This window comes from Kogia breviceps, chromosome 10, assembly GCF_026419965.1.
Source record: "Kogia breviceps isolate mKogBre1 chromosome 10, mKogBre1 haplotype 1, whole genome shotgun sequence".
Lineage (NCBI taxonomy): Eukaryota > Metazoa > Chordata > Mammalia > Artiodactyla > Physeteridae > Kogia > Kogia breviceps.
The window spans coordinates 48,094,348-48,112,146 of NC_081319.1; the positions used below are offsets into that span (position 1 = coordinate 48,094,348).

At 38.3% G+C, this 17,799-nt stretch overlaps 1 protein-coding gene across 1 annotated transcript in view; it reads left to right on the forward strand.

Moving 5' to 3' along the window:
- KIF15 (kinesin family member 15) overlaps positions 1-17,799 on the forward strand; it is a 79,701-nt gene that overhangs the window by 28,365 nt on the left and 33,537 nt on the right. Inside the window, exons 8-14 of the mRNA XM_059077260.2 lie at positions 10,610-10,819; positions 12,459-12,584; positions 12,751-12,873; positions 15,053-15,176; positions 15,717-15,793; positions 16,024-16,233; positions 17,107-17,284. Of these exons, the coding sequence (XP_058933243.1) occupies positions 10,610-10,819; positions 12,459-12,584; positions 12,751-12,873; positions 15,053-15,176; positions 15,717-15,793; positions 16,024-16,233; positions 17,107-17,284 (1,048 nt within the window). The remainder of the gene's footprint in view (positions 1-10,609; positions 10,820-12,458; positions 12,585-12,750; positions 12,874-15,052; positions 15,177-15,716; positions 15,794-16,023; positions 16,234-17,106; positions 17,285-17,799) is intronic.

A 17,799-nucleotide genomic window follows, 5' to 3' on the forward strand; every position in this document is an offset into this window, starting at 1 on the left:
CACACACACACACACACACACACACACACCGCCACTTCCCCCACCTTGGTGTCCATACGTTTGTTCTCTACATTTGTGTCTCTATTTCTGCCCTGCAAACTGGTTCATCTGTACCATTTTTCTAGGTTTCACATATATGCGTTAATATATGCTATTTGTTTTTCTCTTTCTGACTTATTTCACTCTGTATGACAGTCTCTAGATTGATTCCCCGTCTCTACAAATGACTCAATTTCATTCCTTTCTATGGCTGAGTAATATTCCATTGTATACATGTGCCACATCTTTTTTATCTATTTGTCTGTCGATGGGCATTTAGGTTGCTTCCATGACCTGGCTATTGTAAATAGTGCTGCAATGAACATTGGGGTGCATGTGTCTTTTTGAATTGTGGTTTTCTCTGGGTATATGCCCGATAGTGGGATTGCTGGGTCATATGATAATTCTATTTTTAGTTTTTTAAGGAACCACCATACTGTTCTCCATAGTGGCTGTATCAGTTTACATTCCCACCAACAGTGCAAGACGGTTCTCTTTTCTCCACACCCTCTCCAGAATTTGTTGTCTGTAGATTTTCTGATAATACCCATTCTAACTGGTGTGAGGTGATAGATAGTTCATTGTAGTTTTGATTTGCATTTCTCTAATAATTAGTGATATTGAGCAGGTTTTTATGTACTTCTTGGCCATCTGTATGTCTTCTTTGGTGAAATGTCTATTTAGATCTTCTGCCCATTTTTGGATTGAGTTGTTCGTTTTTTTAATATTGAGCTGCATGAGCTGTTTATATATTTTAGAGATTAATCCTTTGTCCATTGATTCATTTGCAAATATTTTCTCCCATTCTGAGGGTTGTCTTTTCGTGTTACTTGTAGTTTCCTTTGCTTTGCAAAAACTTTGAAGTTTCATTAGGTCCCATTTGTTTATTTTTGTTTTTATTTCCATTACTCTAGGAGGTGGATCAAAAAAGATCTTGCTGTTATTTATGTCAAAGAGCATTCTTCCTATATTTTCCTCTAAGAGTTTTATAGTGTCCAGTCTTACATTTAGCTCTCTAATCCATTTTTAGTTTATTTTTATGTATGGTGTTAGGGAGTATTCTAATTTCATTCTTTTACATGTAGCTGTCCAGTTTTCCCAGCATCACTTATTGAAGAGACTGTCTTTTCTCCATTGTATGTCCTTGCCTCCTTTGTCATAGATTAGTTGACCATAGGTGTGTGACTTTATCTCTGGGCTTTCTATCTTGTTCCATTGATCTATATTTCTGTTTTTGTGCCAGTACCATATTGTCTTGATTGGCTTTGTAGTATAATCTGAAGTCAGGGAGTCTGATTTCTCCAGCTCCATTTTTTTTCCCTCAAGACTGCTTTGGCTATTCGGGGTCTTTTGTGTCTCCATACAAATTTTAAGAATTTTTGTTCTAGTTCTGTAAAAAATACCATTGGTAATTTGGTAGGGATTTCATTGAATCTGTAGATTGCTTTCAGAAGTATAGTCATTTTCACAGTATTGATTCTTCCAATCCAAAAACATGGTATATCTCTCCATCTGTTTTTATCATCTTTAATTTCTTTCATCAGTGTCTTATAGTTTTCTGCATACAGGTCTTTTGTGTCCCTAGGTAGGTTTATTCCTAGGTATTTTATTCTTTTTGTTGCAATGATAAATGGGAGTGTTTCCTTAATTTATCTTTCAGATTTTTCATCATTAGTGTATAGGAATGCAAGAGATTTCTGTGCATTAATTTTGTATCCTGCATCTTTACCAAATTCATTGATTAGCTCGAGTAGTTTTCTGGTGGCATCTTTAGGATTCTGTATGTATAGTATCATGTCATCTGCAAGCAGTGACAGTTTTACTTCTTTTCCAATTTGTATTCCTTTTATTTCTTTTTCTTCTCTGATTGCCATGGCTAGGACTTCCAAAACTGTTGAATAATAGTGGTGAGAGTGGACATCCTTGTCTTGTTCCTGATCTTAGAGGAAATGCTTTCAGTTTTTCACCATTGAGAATGATGTTTGCTGTGGGTTTTTCATATATGGCCTTTATTATGTTGAGGTACATTCCCTATATGCCTACTTTCTGGAGGGTTTTTATCATAAATGGGTGTTGAATTTTGTCAAAAGCTTTTTCTGCATCTATTGAGATGATCATATGGTTTTTATTCTTCAATTTTGTTAATGTGGTGTATCACATTGATTGATTTGCATATACTGAAGAATCCTTGCATCTCTGGGATGAATCCCACTTGATCATGGTGTATGATTCTTTTAATGTGCTATTGGATTCTGTTTGCTAGTATTTTTTTTAGGATTTTTGCATCTATATTCATTGGTGATATTGGTCTGTAATTTTCTTTTTTTGTAGTATCTCTGTCTGGTTTTGGTATCAGGGTGATGGTGGCCTCACAGAATGAGTTTAGCAGTGTTCCTTCCTCTGCAATTTTTTGGAAGAGTTTGAGAAGGATGAGTGTTAGCTCTTCTCTAAATGTTGGATAGAATTCACCTGTGAAGCCATCTGGTCCTGGACTTTTGTTTGTTGGATGATTTTTAATCACAGTTTCAATTTCAGTGCTTGTGATTGGTCTGTTCATATTTTCTATTTCTTCCTCTATTCACATTTTATGGATTCTAACCTGGCCAGTTGATTTTAAACAATTTTTTTGTATGTAGTATTTGATACATACACAATATTGCCATATGCATATAACTTACTAAGCATAATGTTAAAATGAAATTCCAGGACCCCATTAGACAATTTAGACTTAAATATCACCAATATTATCATTCTACCTGTGTGCTTCTTTGTATCTCATATCCCTGGTTCCTCCCTAAACATAAGCACTGTGCTGAATGTCATTATCATTTTCTTCTACTTTTAAATCACATATGTATATATTTCTTAAAATGTTAGTATTGCCTGTTTTTGAGTTTTAAAAAGAGGTATGTATTTTGCCTTCTGTAACTTTTTTAAAGTCAACATAGTGTATGAAATTCAACTGTGTTGCCTTTTTTTCACTGCTGTGTAATCCATTATATGAATATTTATAAATAAATAAATATACATATATCAGGGTTCATTAATTTATTCTTCCATCTTCAGCAAATCTTCTTCAAGCTTCTTAAACTGTTACTCTCATAGTAAGAGATAGGTTTTACTTGTGAACCGGTGTATGTATATATGCATATTCAAAAAATAATGATGAGATTTTGATTGGAATTGCATTACAGTTAGAGACCAGTTTGGAGGGATTGACATCTTTACAGTAGAGTTCATACATGAACATGGTATGTCTCTTCATGTAATTGGGTCTTTAATGTCTTACATTACAATAATTTTCACAATAAAAGTCTTACCTTTTTTTGTTACCTTTATTCTAATATACCTTCTATTTTTTATTGCTCTGGTGGGGGATAACTTCTTTTTAAAATTACATGTTGTCTGTTATGTATAGAAATGCAGTTTTTTTAATAGAATGCTTTTATTATCAGCCACCCTGTTAACTATCTTATAAAATCAAGGATGTGTGTTAAATTTTGTCAGATGCTCTTTCTACCTCTACTGAGATGATCATGTGGTTTTTCTCATTTAACATGTTAACATGATAAAATATTGAATTAGCTTTGTCAGTATTTTGTTTATCATTTTTCATCAGGGCTTAAGATTGAGATAAACTTGTAATTTTCCTTTTTCCTACTTTCCTTGTCATGCTTTATTACCACCTTTATGTGTTTTCTGGAAATACGTGTGATTAGAATGACCTGTTCTCAAAAAGCATGTAGCACTCATCCCCGCAGAACATCTGGGCCTTGTGTTTAGTTAGATTGATTATTTGTTTATTTATTTATTTATTTGGTAAGAAGATTTTTAACAACAAATAAAAATTCTTTAATAGACCTATGCAGGCATTTTGAGTCAGAAGTCTTGATAGGTTGCATAATCCTAGAAAAATTTTGGTTTCCTCTAAGTTTTCAAATATATTGGCATAAAGTTGTTCCTAATATTCTCATTTTAAAAATCTTTGCTGTAACTAAATTTTGTTCTCTTTTTGAATAGTTGTGATGGTTTATATGGCCTTACTCTTCAGTGTTTCATTTTTACTTTCTTTGGGTTTATCCTACTGTCCTTCCGACTTCTTAAGCTCGATGCTTAGCTCATTTTGGCCTGTCTTTTGTATTTAATGCTATAAATTTACTTAATATTACTTAAAATTCACATAAGTTATAAAATCTTAACTGTCATATAGATCTAAGTATTATTCCATTATAATTTCTTTTCTGACCCATGATTTACTTAGAAATGTGATTTTAAATTCCCCAATTTATGGGAAATTTAAATTTATTTTTCATGTTGATTGTTAATTGCATTGGGATCAGAGAATGTGGTCTTGTGTGATTCCTAGTCTTTGAGATTTATTGAGAAATTATTTATGGATTAATACAATGGCCAACTTTTATAAGTGTGTGCTTCCGTCTGTATAATCTATCAATACTTGAGATATATTAATCTCCAACTAAAGTGTTGGTTTTGTCTTGACTTTTGTCTATATATGTAAATATATATGTATACATATAGAGATAGACTTTTATTAGGGGCATATGCAAGTAGAGTTAATATATCTTCCTTTGATTTGAATTCATAGTTTTGTATTTATATTAACACAGTTTTCTATTTTTTTTTTTAATTTTATTTTTGGCTGCATGGGTCTTCATTGCTTCGTGCAGGCTTTCTCTAGTTGTGGAGAGCGGGGGCTGCTTTTCATTGCGGTGCACAGGCTTCTCATTGCAGTGGCTTTGCTTGTTGTGGAGCATGGGCTCAAGGCACATGGGCTCAATAGTTGTGGCTTGCGAGCTCAGTAGTTGTGGCATGGGGGCTCTAGAGCGCAGGCTCAGTAGTTGTGGCACATGGGCTTAGTTTTTCCGTGGCATGTGGGATCTTCCCGGACCAGGGCTTGAACCCGTGTCCCCTGCATCGGCAGGCAGATTCTTATCCACTGTGCCACCAGTGAAGTCCCTAGTTTTCTTTTATTAACACAGTTTTCTATTAACATATTTTGCCTTAAAAATTTATTTTGTTTGGGGGCTTCCCTGGTGGCGCAGTGGTTGAGAATTCGCCTGCCGATGCAGGGGACACGGGTTCGTGCCCCAGTCCGGGAAGATTCCACATGCTGCTGAGTGGCTGGGCCCGTGAGCCATGGCTGCTGAGCCTGCGCATCCAGAGCCTGTGCTCCGCAACGGGAGGGGCCACAACAGTGAGAGGCCAGCGTACCACAAAAAAAAAAAAGAAAAATTGTCTGATATTGACATACCATTCAACATTCTTTTGATTAGTTATTTGCCTGGTATATGTTTCCCCATCAGTCCTCTGTGTTTTAATGTTCTAAGTTTTTCTACAAGAAAAACAATGTAGTTATATATTGCTTTAAAAAAAATTTTTTTTTGACAGCATCTTACCTAACTTTACATAAGTATGATTGTTGATATTGTGGGACTGGTTTCTACCATCTTTCTTAGTGTTTTGTGTTCTGTTTTATTCAATGCTCTTTCCCCTTTCTTCCTTTCTTTTTAAAAAATATTTATTTGGCTGTGTTGGGTCTTAGTTGCAGCATGCAGGATCTTTAGTTCCGGCATGTGAACCCTTAGTTGCAGCATGTGCGATCTAGTTCCCCAACCAGAGATTGAACCTGGGCCCCCAGCATTGAGAGCATGGAGTCTTCACCACTGGATCACCAGGGAAGTCCCTCTTGCTTCTTTTTAAGATGAGCAATTTTAGGTTCACAGCAAAAGTGAGGGGAATGTACAGTGATTTCTCATATATCCCGTGCTCCCCCAAATGGGTAGCCTTCCCCATTTTAAACATTCCCCAGTAAAGTGGTACAATTGATGAACTTACATTGACATACTGTACTCACCCAAAGCCCATAGTTGACATTAGAATTCACTCTTGGGTTGCCTTTTTGGTTTTGATCCTGTATGCAGCACTATTTGTTTAAAAAAATTTTCTCATTCGGTTGCCTTTGCACCTTTAAAGAAAATCAATTGACCGTACATGTATGGGTTTATATCTGACTGTATTCTGTTTCATTAATCTATGTGTCTGAATCAGTTACCAATACACAACTGTCTTGATATTGATATTGTTGCTCAATATTAGGCAAACCTGAGGATATCATAGGTTTGGTCCCCCACCACCACAATAAAGCAAATATTGCAATAAAGTGAGTCACATGAATGTTTTGGTTTCTCAGTGCATATAAAAGCGCTCTTCTGTAGTTTATTAAGTGTGCAAGAGCATTATGTCTAAAAAAAACAATGTACATACCTTGATTTAAAAATATTTTATTGTTTAAAAATGCTAACCATCCTCTGAGCCTTCAGTGAATCATAATCTTTTTGCTGCTGGAAGATTTTTCCTCAATGGTGATGGCTGCTGACTGATAGGGATGGTGGTTGCTGAAGATTGGAGTGGATGTTGCAATTTCTTAAAATAAGACAACAATGAAGCTTGCTGCATCAGGGGACTCTTACTGTCAGGAATGATTTCTCTGCAGCTGTTTGGTACCATTTTACCCATAGTGAAACTTCTTTCAAAATTGGAGTCAGTCCTCAAACCTTGCCCTGCTTTATCAACTACGTTTATATAATATTCTAAATACTCTGTTGTCTTTTCAACAATCTTCACAGCATCTTCGCCAGGAGTAGATTCCATTTCAAGAAACCACTCTCAAAAAGAAAAAAAGAAAAAAGAAACCACTCTCTTTGCTCATCCATAAGAAGCAAGCTCTTATCTATTTTATCAGGAGATTGCAGCAGTTCAGTCACATCTTCAGGCTCCACTTCTAATTCTACTTCTCTTGCTATTCCTACCACATCTGTGTTATTTCCTCCACTGAAGTCTTGGACCCCTCAAAATCACCCATGAGGGTTGGAATCAGCTTCTTTCAAAGTCCTGTTAATGTTGATATTTTGACCTCTTGCCACGAGTCGTGAATGTTCTTTATGGCATCTACAGTGGTGAATCCTTTCTAGGAAGTTTTAGTTGACTTTCCCCAGATCCATGAGAGGAATCACTATCCATAGCAGCTTTAGTCTTATGAAGTGTATTTCTTCGATAATAAGATTTGAAAGTCAAAAATGACTCCTTGATCCATGGGCTGCAGAATGGATGTTGTATTAGCAGGCATGAAAACAACATTAACCTTGTACATCTCCACCAGAGCTCTTGGGTGACCAGGTGTGTTGTCAAAGAGCAATACTATTTTCAAAGGAATTTTTTTTTCTGAGCAATAGGTCTCAACAGTGACCTTAAAATATTAGTAAACCATGTTGTAAACAGATGTGCTGTCATCCAGGCTTTGTTGTTCCAGTTACAGAGCATAAGCAGAGTAGATTTAGCATAATTCTTAAGGCCCTAGGAATTTTAGAATGGTAAATGAGCATTGGCTTCACCTTAGTCACCAGCTACATTAGCTCCTAACAAGAGAGTCAGCCTTGCTTGACACAGGGTTGCCACAAACCTTCAATTTGTAAAAAACATAATATCTGCAAAGCACAATAAAATGAGTTAGGCCTGTGTTTTTATTGCTGAGAAGTACATCTTGAGATCAGGTAGACTAAGTTCTCTAATTTCTTAACAATTAGTTTGGTTATTCTTTAGTCCTTTGCATTTTCATATACTCAGATTTATTTTGTTAGTTTCTACAGAAAAGACTGCTGGTCTATGACATAAATCACAGCAAGATCCTTTTTGACCCATCTCCTAGAGAAATTGAAATAAAAACAAAAATAAACAAATGGGATCTAATGAAACTTAAAAGCTTTTACACAGCAAAGGATACCATAAACAAGACCAAAAGACAACCCTCAGAATGGGAGAAAATATTTGCAAATGAAGCAACTGACAAAGGATTAATATCCAAAATTTATAAGCAACTCATGCAGCTCAATAACAAAAAAACAAACAACCCAATCCAAAAATGGGCAGAAGACCTAAATAGACATTTCTCCAAAGAAGATATACAGATTGCCAATAAACACATGAAAGAATGCTCAACATCATTAATCATTAGAGAAATGCAAATCAAAACTACAATGAGATATCACCTCACATCTGTCAGATTGGCCATCATCAAAAACTCTAGAAACAATAAATGCTGGAGAGGGTGTGGAGAAAAGGGAACACTCTTGCACTGCTGGTGGGAATGTAAAATGATACAGCCACTATGGAGAACAGTATGGAGGTTCCTTAAAAAACTACAAATAGAACTACCATACGACCCCGCAATCCCGCTACTGGGCATATACCCTGAGAAAACCATAATTCAAAAAGAGTCATGTACCAAAATGTTCATTGCAGCTCTATTTACAATAGCCAGGACATGGAAGCAACCTAAGTGTCCATCAACAGATGAATGGATAAGGAAGATGTGGCACATATATACAATGGAATATTACTCAGCCATAAAAAGAAATGAAACTGAGTTATTTGTAATGAGGTGGATAGACCTGGAGTCTGTCATACAGAGTGAAGTAAGTCAGAAGGAGAAAAACAAATACCGTATGCTAACACATATATATGGAATTTAAGGGAAAAAATGTCATGAAGAGATTAGTGGTAGGACGGGAATAAAACACAGACCTACTAGAGCATGGACTTGAGGATATGGGGAGGGGGAAGGGTAAGCTGTGATGATGTGAGAGAGTGGCAGGGACATATACACACTACCAAATGTAAATTAGATAGCTAGTGGGAAGCTGCTGCATAGCACAGGGAGATCACCTCTGTGCTTTGTGACCACCTAGAGGGGTGGGATAGGGAGGGTGGGAGGGAGGGTGACACAAGAGGGAAGAGATGGGAACATATGTATATGTATAACTGATTCACTTTGTTGTAAAGGAGAAACTAACACACCATTGTAAAACAGTTATACTCAAATAAAGATGTTAAAAAAAAAAAGACTGCTGGGATTTTTGAGTGGAATTGGGTTGAATCTGTCGATCAATTTGGGGAGAATTAATATCTTAACAATATTGAGTCTTCCAATCCATGAGTATTCACCAAATAGTTTTGTGTTTTGTTTTTGATTTTTGTTTGTATTTGGCCTTTGCATAAGTATTTAAATAAGCAGACTTTTATTTGCTTTTTCACCTTATGTTGCACAAATGATAACATATTGTGCTACTTTTACACTTGCTTTTTAAAAATTTTTATTTATTTTTATAAATGTATTTATTTGGTTTTGGCTGTGTTGGGTCTTCGTTGCTGTGCGTGGGCTTTCTCTAGTTGAGGCGAGTAAGGGCTGCTCTTTGTTGAGGTGCGCAGCCTCATTGCAGTGGCTTCTCTTGTTGCGGAGCATGGGCTCTAGGTTTGCAGGCTTCAGTAATTGTGGCACGCAGGCTCAGTAGTTGTGGCTCATGGGCTCTAGAGCACAGGCTCACTAGTTGTGGCGCACATGCTTAGTTGCTCCGCGGCATGTGGGATCTTCCTGGACCAGGGTTCGAACCCGTGTCCCCGTCATTGGCAGGTGGATTCTTAACCACGGCACCACCAGGGAAGCCCTGCACTTGCTTTTTTAGTATTTTGAAATTTGTCCCATATTTGAGGATCTCTCTCTCTTTCTCTTAGCAGCTGTATGAATGTATCATTATCTAATATTTAATATACGGTATTTAGTGTTATGAAAAGGAATCATGAACTATTAACCAAAACATAAAGATATAAACAATTTCATTTTTATGCTAAGACTGGTTAATAGAGAGGGTTATAACAGCTCCGTTTATTGAGTGTATGTGCTAAACCCTGTGCTAACTTCTTTTGTATACATTATTTCATTTAATTTTTTATCTACTTTTTGAGGTAAGCTACTAATTTCTTCATTTTATCCAGTACATATTATGACCATGCCACTCAAGAATGTAGTTCTCAGACTATGGGTGTCACATAGGAGGTTGTTAGAAATGCAGGATCTCAGTCTCTACCTCACGTCTGCTGAGTCAGAATCTGAATTTTAACCAGATCCTAGCTGATTAGCATTCCTATTACAGTTTGAGATGTTCTGCCCTGTGAGGTAGGTACCCATATTCCCATTTTACAGATATGGGACTGAGCTTTGAAAGGTCATCTGGCCCCCAGACCACACAACTGGTAGATAGTAGTGCCAAGAGTTGAACTCATGTTCATCCTATTCTAAAGTCTGCAGTCTGAACCTTCATGTATCTGCTTGCCACAGGGAATAGGGAAGGAAAACAAATACGTTGTAGACCAAAAGAGCTAATAAAACTTTGGGCTTGAAGGTAATTTTAAGATTTATTTTATCTAACTTTCTCATAGTCTCGGTAAAGAAGAGGGTTCAGAGAGATTTTGCGATTTGCATTGAGTTAATACAAACAGAGAAATGGCAAAACCCATTCTAGATCCTATGCCTTCTGATTTCCTGCTTGTTTTCTTTCATGACATGAAGAAGAATCAAAAAAGGAAAGGGAAAGGAAATAACTTGAGTATATTCCTCATTAGATAGTCTGTCACCACTCTTTGCAAATTTCCTACTGATGTTCGTGGCTGTTATGAGCACTTGGAAGTCATGATAACGTATTTTCCTTTTGCCTAGGTGTTGTCTGGAGGGTGGAGAAACAGACGTGTAGCGTCGACATCAATGAATAGAGAATCCTCTAGGTCTCATGCAGTCTTTACAATTACAATAGAGTCGATGGAGAAAAGCCATGAAACTGTGAACATACGGACCTCCCTTCTCAATCTGGTGGATTTAGCAGGATCTGAAAGGCAAAAAGATACCCATGCAGAAGGGATGAGATTGAAGGTACGAATGGAATTATGGTCTTCAATTCTTGACTGTGAATTACTACTAGAAGTCAATACCAAGCTAAGTGTTTTGAGGGCTACAAAGGATTAAGAAATAGCTTTCATCCAAAAGGTATAGAAATTTTTGTTGTGGGGTAGGGACAGTAAACCTACATGGGATATGACAAGTGTCAGTAGCAAGAGTATTTGAATTCATGCCAAAAGGGGTGATAATATGAGTGGTAGCAGGGGTCAGAGGAAGAAAGGTGTGACATGGCCTGCTTGGGGGAAGCATGGCAAAGTAGTTCTTGAGTTAAGGGTTAAGGACCTCGTTCTAGGCTAAGGTATTACCAGAAGTTCTTGGTAATATGTATTGCTAATGTGTATACGTATATGTATTGTAATATGTACTGTCAATAAAATGTGTGTGGGGAGTTCCCTGGCAGTCCAGTGGTTAGGATTCCACTCTTCCAATGCAAGGGACACGGGTTCAGTCCTTGGTCAGGGAACTAAGATCCCACATGCCCTGCGGGGCAGGGGGGGAAGATTCTTACATTATAAAACAACTATACTCCAATAAAAATTAATTAAAAAAAATAAAATGTGTGTGGATTCTACAGTTTAGGATATATAAGGCGGGGGGGAGAAGAGTCAGAAATGGTAGAGGAGAGGGTCTTGTTTGCCTTAAAAGTGAGGGTGTGAGCCGCTGAGCTCTGTGTTTCTATGGGGACATGAAGCAAAGAAAAACAGCATAAGTTCAAAATAGGACATATGCTGGGCCCATTCTAAATGCTTTATATATATTAGCTATTTAACCATCCCAACAACTCTGGGAAGTGATCCTATTATCCTTTCTATTTTTAAGAAACTGGAGGAAATTTTCCAGGGGCACATGGCTAAGAGTCGCTGAGATTCAAATGGTAATCTGGCTCCACAGACAGGGCTCTCAACTGTGACCCTAAACCTCCTTTCTGAATGGTAACAGATAGTGGCAACTCCGAACTCATCACATCTTGCTTAATCATTTCCATTCCTCCTCTCTTTTTTTCTGTTCTCCCACTTCTGCAGACCCAGTTATCGAAATATGCTCCCTACAGTAAAAATCCAGTATAACATGTTTAACCCAAACATTTTTCTTTTCTCCTGAAACCACTCTTTTAAAGGGGTTTTATTATACATTACATTACAGAATTAGACTGAATATTCTCTTGTAATATGTTCATTGGTGGCTTTGTGGGACATGGGAGTAGGCTATTAGTTACCATACTCTTATAATGTAGCAAACATTTTAACATAAAAGGATTGAAAAATATGCCTATTAATGCACTCCAACTTTTTTCCTCTGTTCTCTTCTAGATTTTATCCCTACCTATAGGTCAGTTTAAAACTATTACAATTATGAGGTGACATTGATATTTTTTTCCTTTACATGGTTTTTGTGTTTGTATTTGAATAGTACTAAAATTGCAGTGTGTGCCTTGAATAGGAAAAGGTTAGTGGACAGTTGAGGACATTTAGAAGTTAGTTACCTTAACTAATATTGTCCCTGTCTTGCCTTTGCATTAAAAATTGCCACCCTGCTAGGTATATTTTAATTCAAAATACTAAAAAGACATCAGTGCACCTCAATTGTTTGTTCTTTTTCCCCAACGCCCTAGGAAGCGGGTAACATAAACCGATCGTTAAGCTGCCTGGGCCAAGTGATTACTGCGCTTGTCGATGTGGGTAATGGAAAACAGAGACACGTTTGCTACAGAGACTCCAAACTTACCTTCTTACTCCGGGTAAAGTAGATCATTGGGTTCCTGGGCCCCTGTTTTGGTTATGCTCACTATGGTTGGTAGTTGGATAATCTCTTAGCCTTGGTGCGAATAGTATACATTTTGTTTGCTTAAAAAACATCTTGTGGTTTCTCCCCTGAAAATGTGTACCATTCATATCATTAAACAGGATTCCCTTGGAGGTAATGCCAAAACAGCCATAATTGCAAATGTTCATCCTGGATCTAGGTGTTTTGGGGAAACCCTATCAACGCTTAATTTTGCCCAAAGAGCCAAGCTGATTAAAAATAAGGTAAAATACTGAGTATACTTAAGTAAATTTAAAAATATTTAAGCTTGTAGTATCTCACTTTTGTGATTGCCCTCATATTAACATTAGCTTTTAGTTATTGCATTTCTCTGTTGTGAAAGCCCAACTCTAAGCAAGGTTTCTATTTTATCTTTCCTAGGCTTCTATATTGCTCATGTAATTTGAGACTAGAATAGGTCTTGTTGTCATTATTGTTTGGCTAGTTTTTTCTCAAGGGAAGGCAAAGTTTTTCTTTTGTAATTGGGCTGGAGACTAAATTTATTTACCTAAACCATGCTATCAGAGCTGGGCGTTGGGAGCAGGAGGATCCACTATGACTGTAGTTTGATGATATTGACAAACTTTGTCTTTCAAGTTGTCTATAACTCTAAGGATTCCTCATTTTTTCTTTATATACAAGAAGTTTCCTTGATATTTGTGTACACCAGTGGTCAGAAAACTTCCTGTAAAGGGCCCAAGAGGTAAATAATTTCGGTTTCTTGGACCATATGGTCTCTGTCCCAGCTACTCAGCTCTGCCTTTGTAGTGAGAAAGCAGCTATAGATGATATGTAAACATATGGGCATGGCTGTGTTCAAGCAGCACTTTGCCAACCCCTGGTGCAGACTGTCAAAAGACCAAGGAGTTCCCCAATTGCTTTGGAGAGGTTGGAGGGCTCTTTGGTTCTAGACAAAAGAATCAAAGGGCATAAATTGGCAAATTAATTTCCTGTCTCTTTCAAAGGAGAAAGTGGTCATTGTTACCTCCCAAAATAGACTCCCTGGTGATCTTATAATGGTAAAAGCAGAGGTCCATGTTGCCTCTTCCCTTGGGTAAGGCAGAAGATATGTCTGGTTATTCATTCATTTTATTGGATTATGAATCCCCTGTGGGATATTTGTAATATGAGGAGGAAAATCATTAGAGCTTCCTGACCCTATCTCTTGGGACTTACTAGAAGATTTTTGGAGAGTGGAGAACTGCAGGGATAATTAGAATTATGATGTTACCGATGTGACAGTGATGTCACAGTGTATAGGAGTACCTTTTTTTTTTTTTTTGTGGTACGCGGGCCTCTCACTGTTGTGGCCTCTCCCGTTGTGGAGCACAGGCTCCGGACGCTCAGGCTCAGCGGCCATGGCTCACGGGCCTAGCCGCTCTCCGGCATGTGGGATCTTCCCGGACTGGGGCACGAACCCATGTCCCCTGCATCGGCAGGCGGACTCTCAACCACTGCGCCACCAGGGAAGCACAGCAGTGCCTTTTAATGAGGCTATCCATAAGAATCAGAAACAACTAGAAATGGCTTCTTAACACATGAAATAACAAAACCAGGAGCCTTATACTAGTCACTGCCAATGGTGAGTCCTCTGCTGCAGCCTACCAAGGGAAAGTAGCTCGGATGTCTGGAATTTATTTAAGGGTGAACAGTCCTTCTCAGGGGGCAGACCCAGCTACAGACAGGAACATGGGGATCTTGGGGCTGTCAGAGGTTTCTCCCTCACTCTGGAGTATTGGGTATTTGATTTGGTTGGTTCTCAGCTCTTGACTCTTGTTATTACCCTCTAGGTTTTGTGGGACTTTATGAACTTCTTAGAAGTTGTCTCAAATAAGACATTTCTTTAAAAAAGCATTTAGTGTGATAATAAAACAGAAATGGAGTTGTCAAACCAATTCCTCCTTCCAGGAGACTGTTAGGAAATACAGGGTTGGATTTTTCTGGAGAGAGTGGTTTCTTCCAAGCCAGTGGAGCTCAGGTCAGCTCTGCAGTTCCTTACACCTCTTTAGTGAGCGAAGACAGGGGGAGGTGACACTCATGGAGGTGTCTGCTCTTCTTCATGGGGTGGGGTTATCTCAGGAAGAAGGCAGTGTTAGATGAATATACGTTGATCCCAGAGGTGACCCAGCCCAGCACGGCCCAGGGCTAGTCAACAGAACAGAGACCTAAGTGGGGGCTTGGGGAGGGGAGGGGAAAGAGTCTCTGGCTTTAGGTGTGAAGGCAGAGGGGAAGGAAGCTCCCTCCGCACTCCAGCGCACTGATTTCAGGGGGCTTTGGACTGTTTGTGAGATGCCAGTGCAGTTTTGTTTGGTCTTTGTCACTCCAAATCATACAAACAGATATAAACACGAGACTGTATGACTCAGCATTCTTTTAATGCTTTAAAAAAAAATTCTTGAACAGGCAGTGGTAAATGAAGACACGCAAGGAAATGTGACCCAGCTCCAAGCTGAAGTGAAGAGGCTCAAAGAGCAGCTGGCCCAGCTTACTGCAGGGCAGATACTACCAGAAAGCTTTCGGACCGGAGGTATGATGAGCGCAGTGTCCTCTAACCTGAGGAAATCCAGGTGTGGGTATTAGTATGAGAGCCCTCCAGAGACAGGCACAACACAGTAAGGCTACCCAGATTTCCCACAAGTGTCCGTTCCTGTTTATTTCACCTACATAGGAACATGGTACTTTGTAACCAGACACAGTTACCACGGGCACTGATTTCTGTGAGATGTGGTGGGAAGGGAGAGTAGAAATAATTTTGAATAATTCATCCTTGATAAGTGCTAAAAAGAGATACTAGTAAATTTCATTTAGATCCACTTCCAAGATTCTGTCATATGTAATCTTTATATGTTTACTAAATTGGATATGAGAGACTTCGTTTTCTTCAAAGAATAGGTAATTTGTAGACTGGGTTAATTTGAAATTCATGATCTGGTGATGAGAGTCTGATTCTTTAAGACGAATTGAGAGCAGTCAATCAAAGCCTATTTTAGCTCATTTCTTGTTCTTAAAATTTGGGAGATAAAACATTTTTCCTCTTTCCTTTTCTTTCTTACTGGACCCGTTACAGACAAAGACGAGACTGACTACATGACATATTTCCGAGAGGCAATGTTATTCTTTAAGAAATCTGAACAGGAAAAGAAGGTAGGAAACTGAATTAGTAAAAGGGGATTCAAGATATTTTATTTAGGCTTTCACTTTGAGGAGCTTTTCCGAGTGAAATAAATGGCACAGGTAAATAAAACAAAGGAAGACTGAAAAACCTGATTTTGCCTTTGAGAGTAAATGTGAAGTTAGTGTTTATTGTTTGTTTTGTGAAAATTCAGGGAAGCCCAATTATTTTTAATGTTTAACCAAATTATGAATTTCTTAAGTCTTTGGTAGAAAAAGTTAGCCAATTGGAAGACCTCACCCTCAAAAAAGAAAAATTTATTCAATCTAATAAAATGATCGTGAAATTCCGAGAGGATCAAATAATGCGCCTGGAGAAGCTCCACAAGGAATCCCGGGGAAGTTTTCTGCCTGAGGAGCAGGATCGTTTGCTGTTGGAATTGAGGGATGAGATTCAAACTCTGCGAGAACAAGTGAGTACATGACATTTGCAGTAATTGTAAAACTAAAAGAAGTTCAAGGCAAATATGAATCGGTCACCAAATTCGTCAGCAAATTCTTGTAATTTAATGCAAGAGAAAGTGTTTTAAATGAATTCAACTGACAGTATGATTGCATAATGTGCCCCCGCCCCCCCGCAATTTTCTAAAGTAGTAAAACAAAGGGAGAAGGGAGGATGTGGTGGTGGTGTTGCTGCATGACACTTAGCCGCAGCAGGCCAAGCACGCTTCCTCCTAGTGGGCACCTGGGGTTATAGCAGCTGAACCCTTTGAAGTGTTGTTGTTTTTCCTTTTCCCTGAGAGGATGGATAGTTGTCACAGGCACGTAATTAAAAAACAGGGATAATCTCTTACCAGAGGGGATATCTTTTGAGAGGTTTTTCTGCATTTTCCAACTAATATTGATAGATGTTTTTACTTTTACCCCTTTTGTATGCACAGAAGACAGCATACACACTTTTCTGTACCTTGCCCTTTTCATTTAATGTGTCTTTGGGGGGCATTCTACCCTGGTCAGTAGAGAGTTTCCTAATTCTTTTCAGTGTGTTAATTCAAGCCGTCTCCTTTGCAGGAAGAGCCTGCCACAATATGCACCCTGTGCTTATCACCGCAGGTACCTGGGTGAATGTCTCAGGGGTAGATGGGGAAGTTTTGAGTTTCCAGACCGGAATGTAGAGTTCAGAGTTGTAGGATATGCACGTATTCAGTCTGATGGTAAAAGCTGAGGTGCTCCCCACCCCCGCAGTGCCTTGGGTGTCCACAGTGTTCGCTGTTGGCTTTCCGAAAGACTTGTTCACTAAGGTCATGTTTGTAAATACATAGGTCTCTAATTCTTCCATGTGACAGGTAGAGCACCACCCCAGAGTTGCAAAATATGCTATGGAAAATCATTCCCTCAGGGAGGAGAACAGAAGACTGAGATTGTCACAGCCTGTGAAAAGAGCCCACGAAATGGATGTCCAGACCATCGCAATCCTGGAAAAAGCTTTCTTTGAAGTATTTGGCACAGAGAAAAATGACAAAAGTAAGACGTGATAGTTGTAAACATGCCTTCTAGGGGCGAGGGGACTATTTAAAAGGGCATCGATATTGCCTTGCATTGAGGGTTTTCATTTTAGCCTCTAGACCTGGTGTACAAATTTCTTATATACATACTTATTCTTTATGAAGGCTAATAGATACCCATTAGCAAAGGAATACTCAAAGATATCTCTGTCTTACAGATAAAAGATTGATTCAGATATTACTTTACATTTTTATTAAATGGAATTTTCCTATTTTAAGTATTTGAAATGAAAAGTACTTAACTAATGACAACATGAATGAGTGTAGAGTTGAGATATTTATTCACCTGACGAACATCTATACAATGTGAGAGATGTCAGAGTGATCAGACTCATGGTCCAGCCAGCACAGTGATTGGTCCTGATGTCATGGTTGCAGGTCATGCTTGCCAGTGTACGTTCTGCTCTACATTAGTTCTGTAAGTTTACTGTTACTCTCTGAAAAGTGGTTTAGTTACTGATCTGATTTACACGC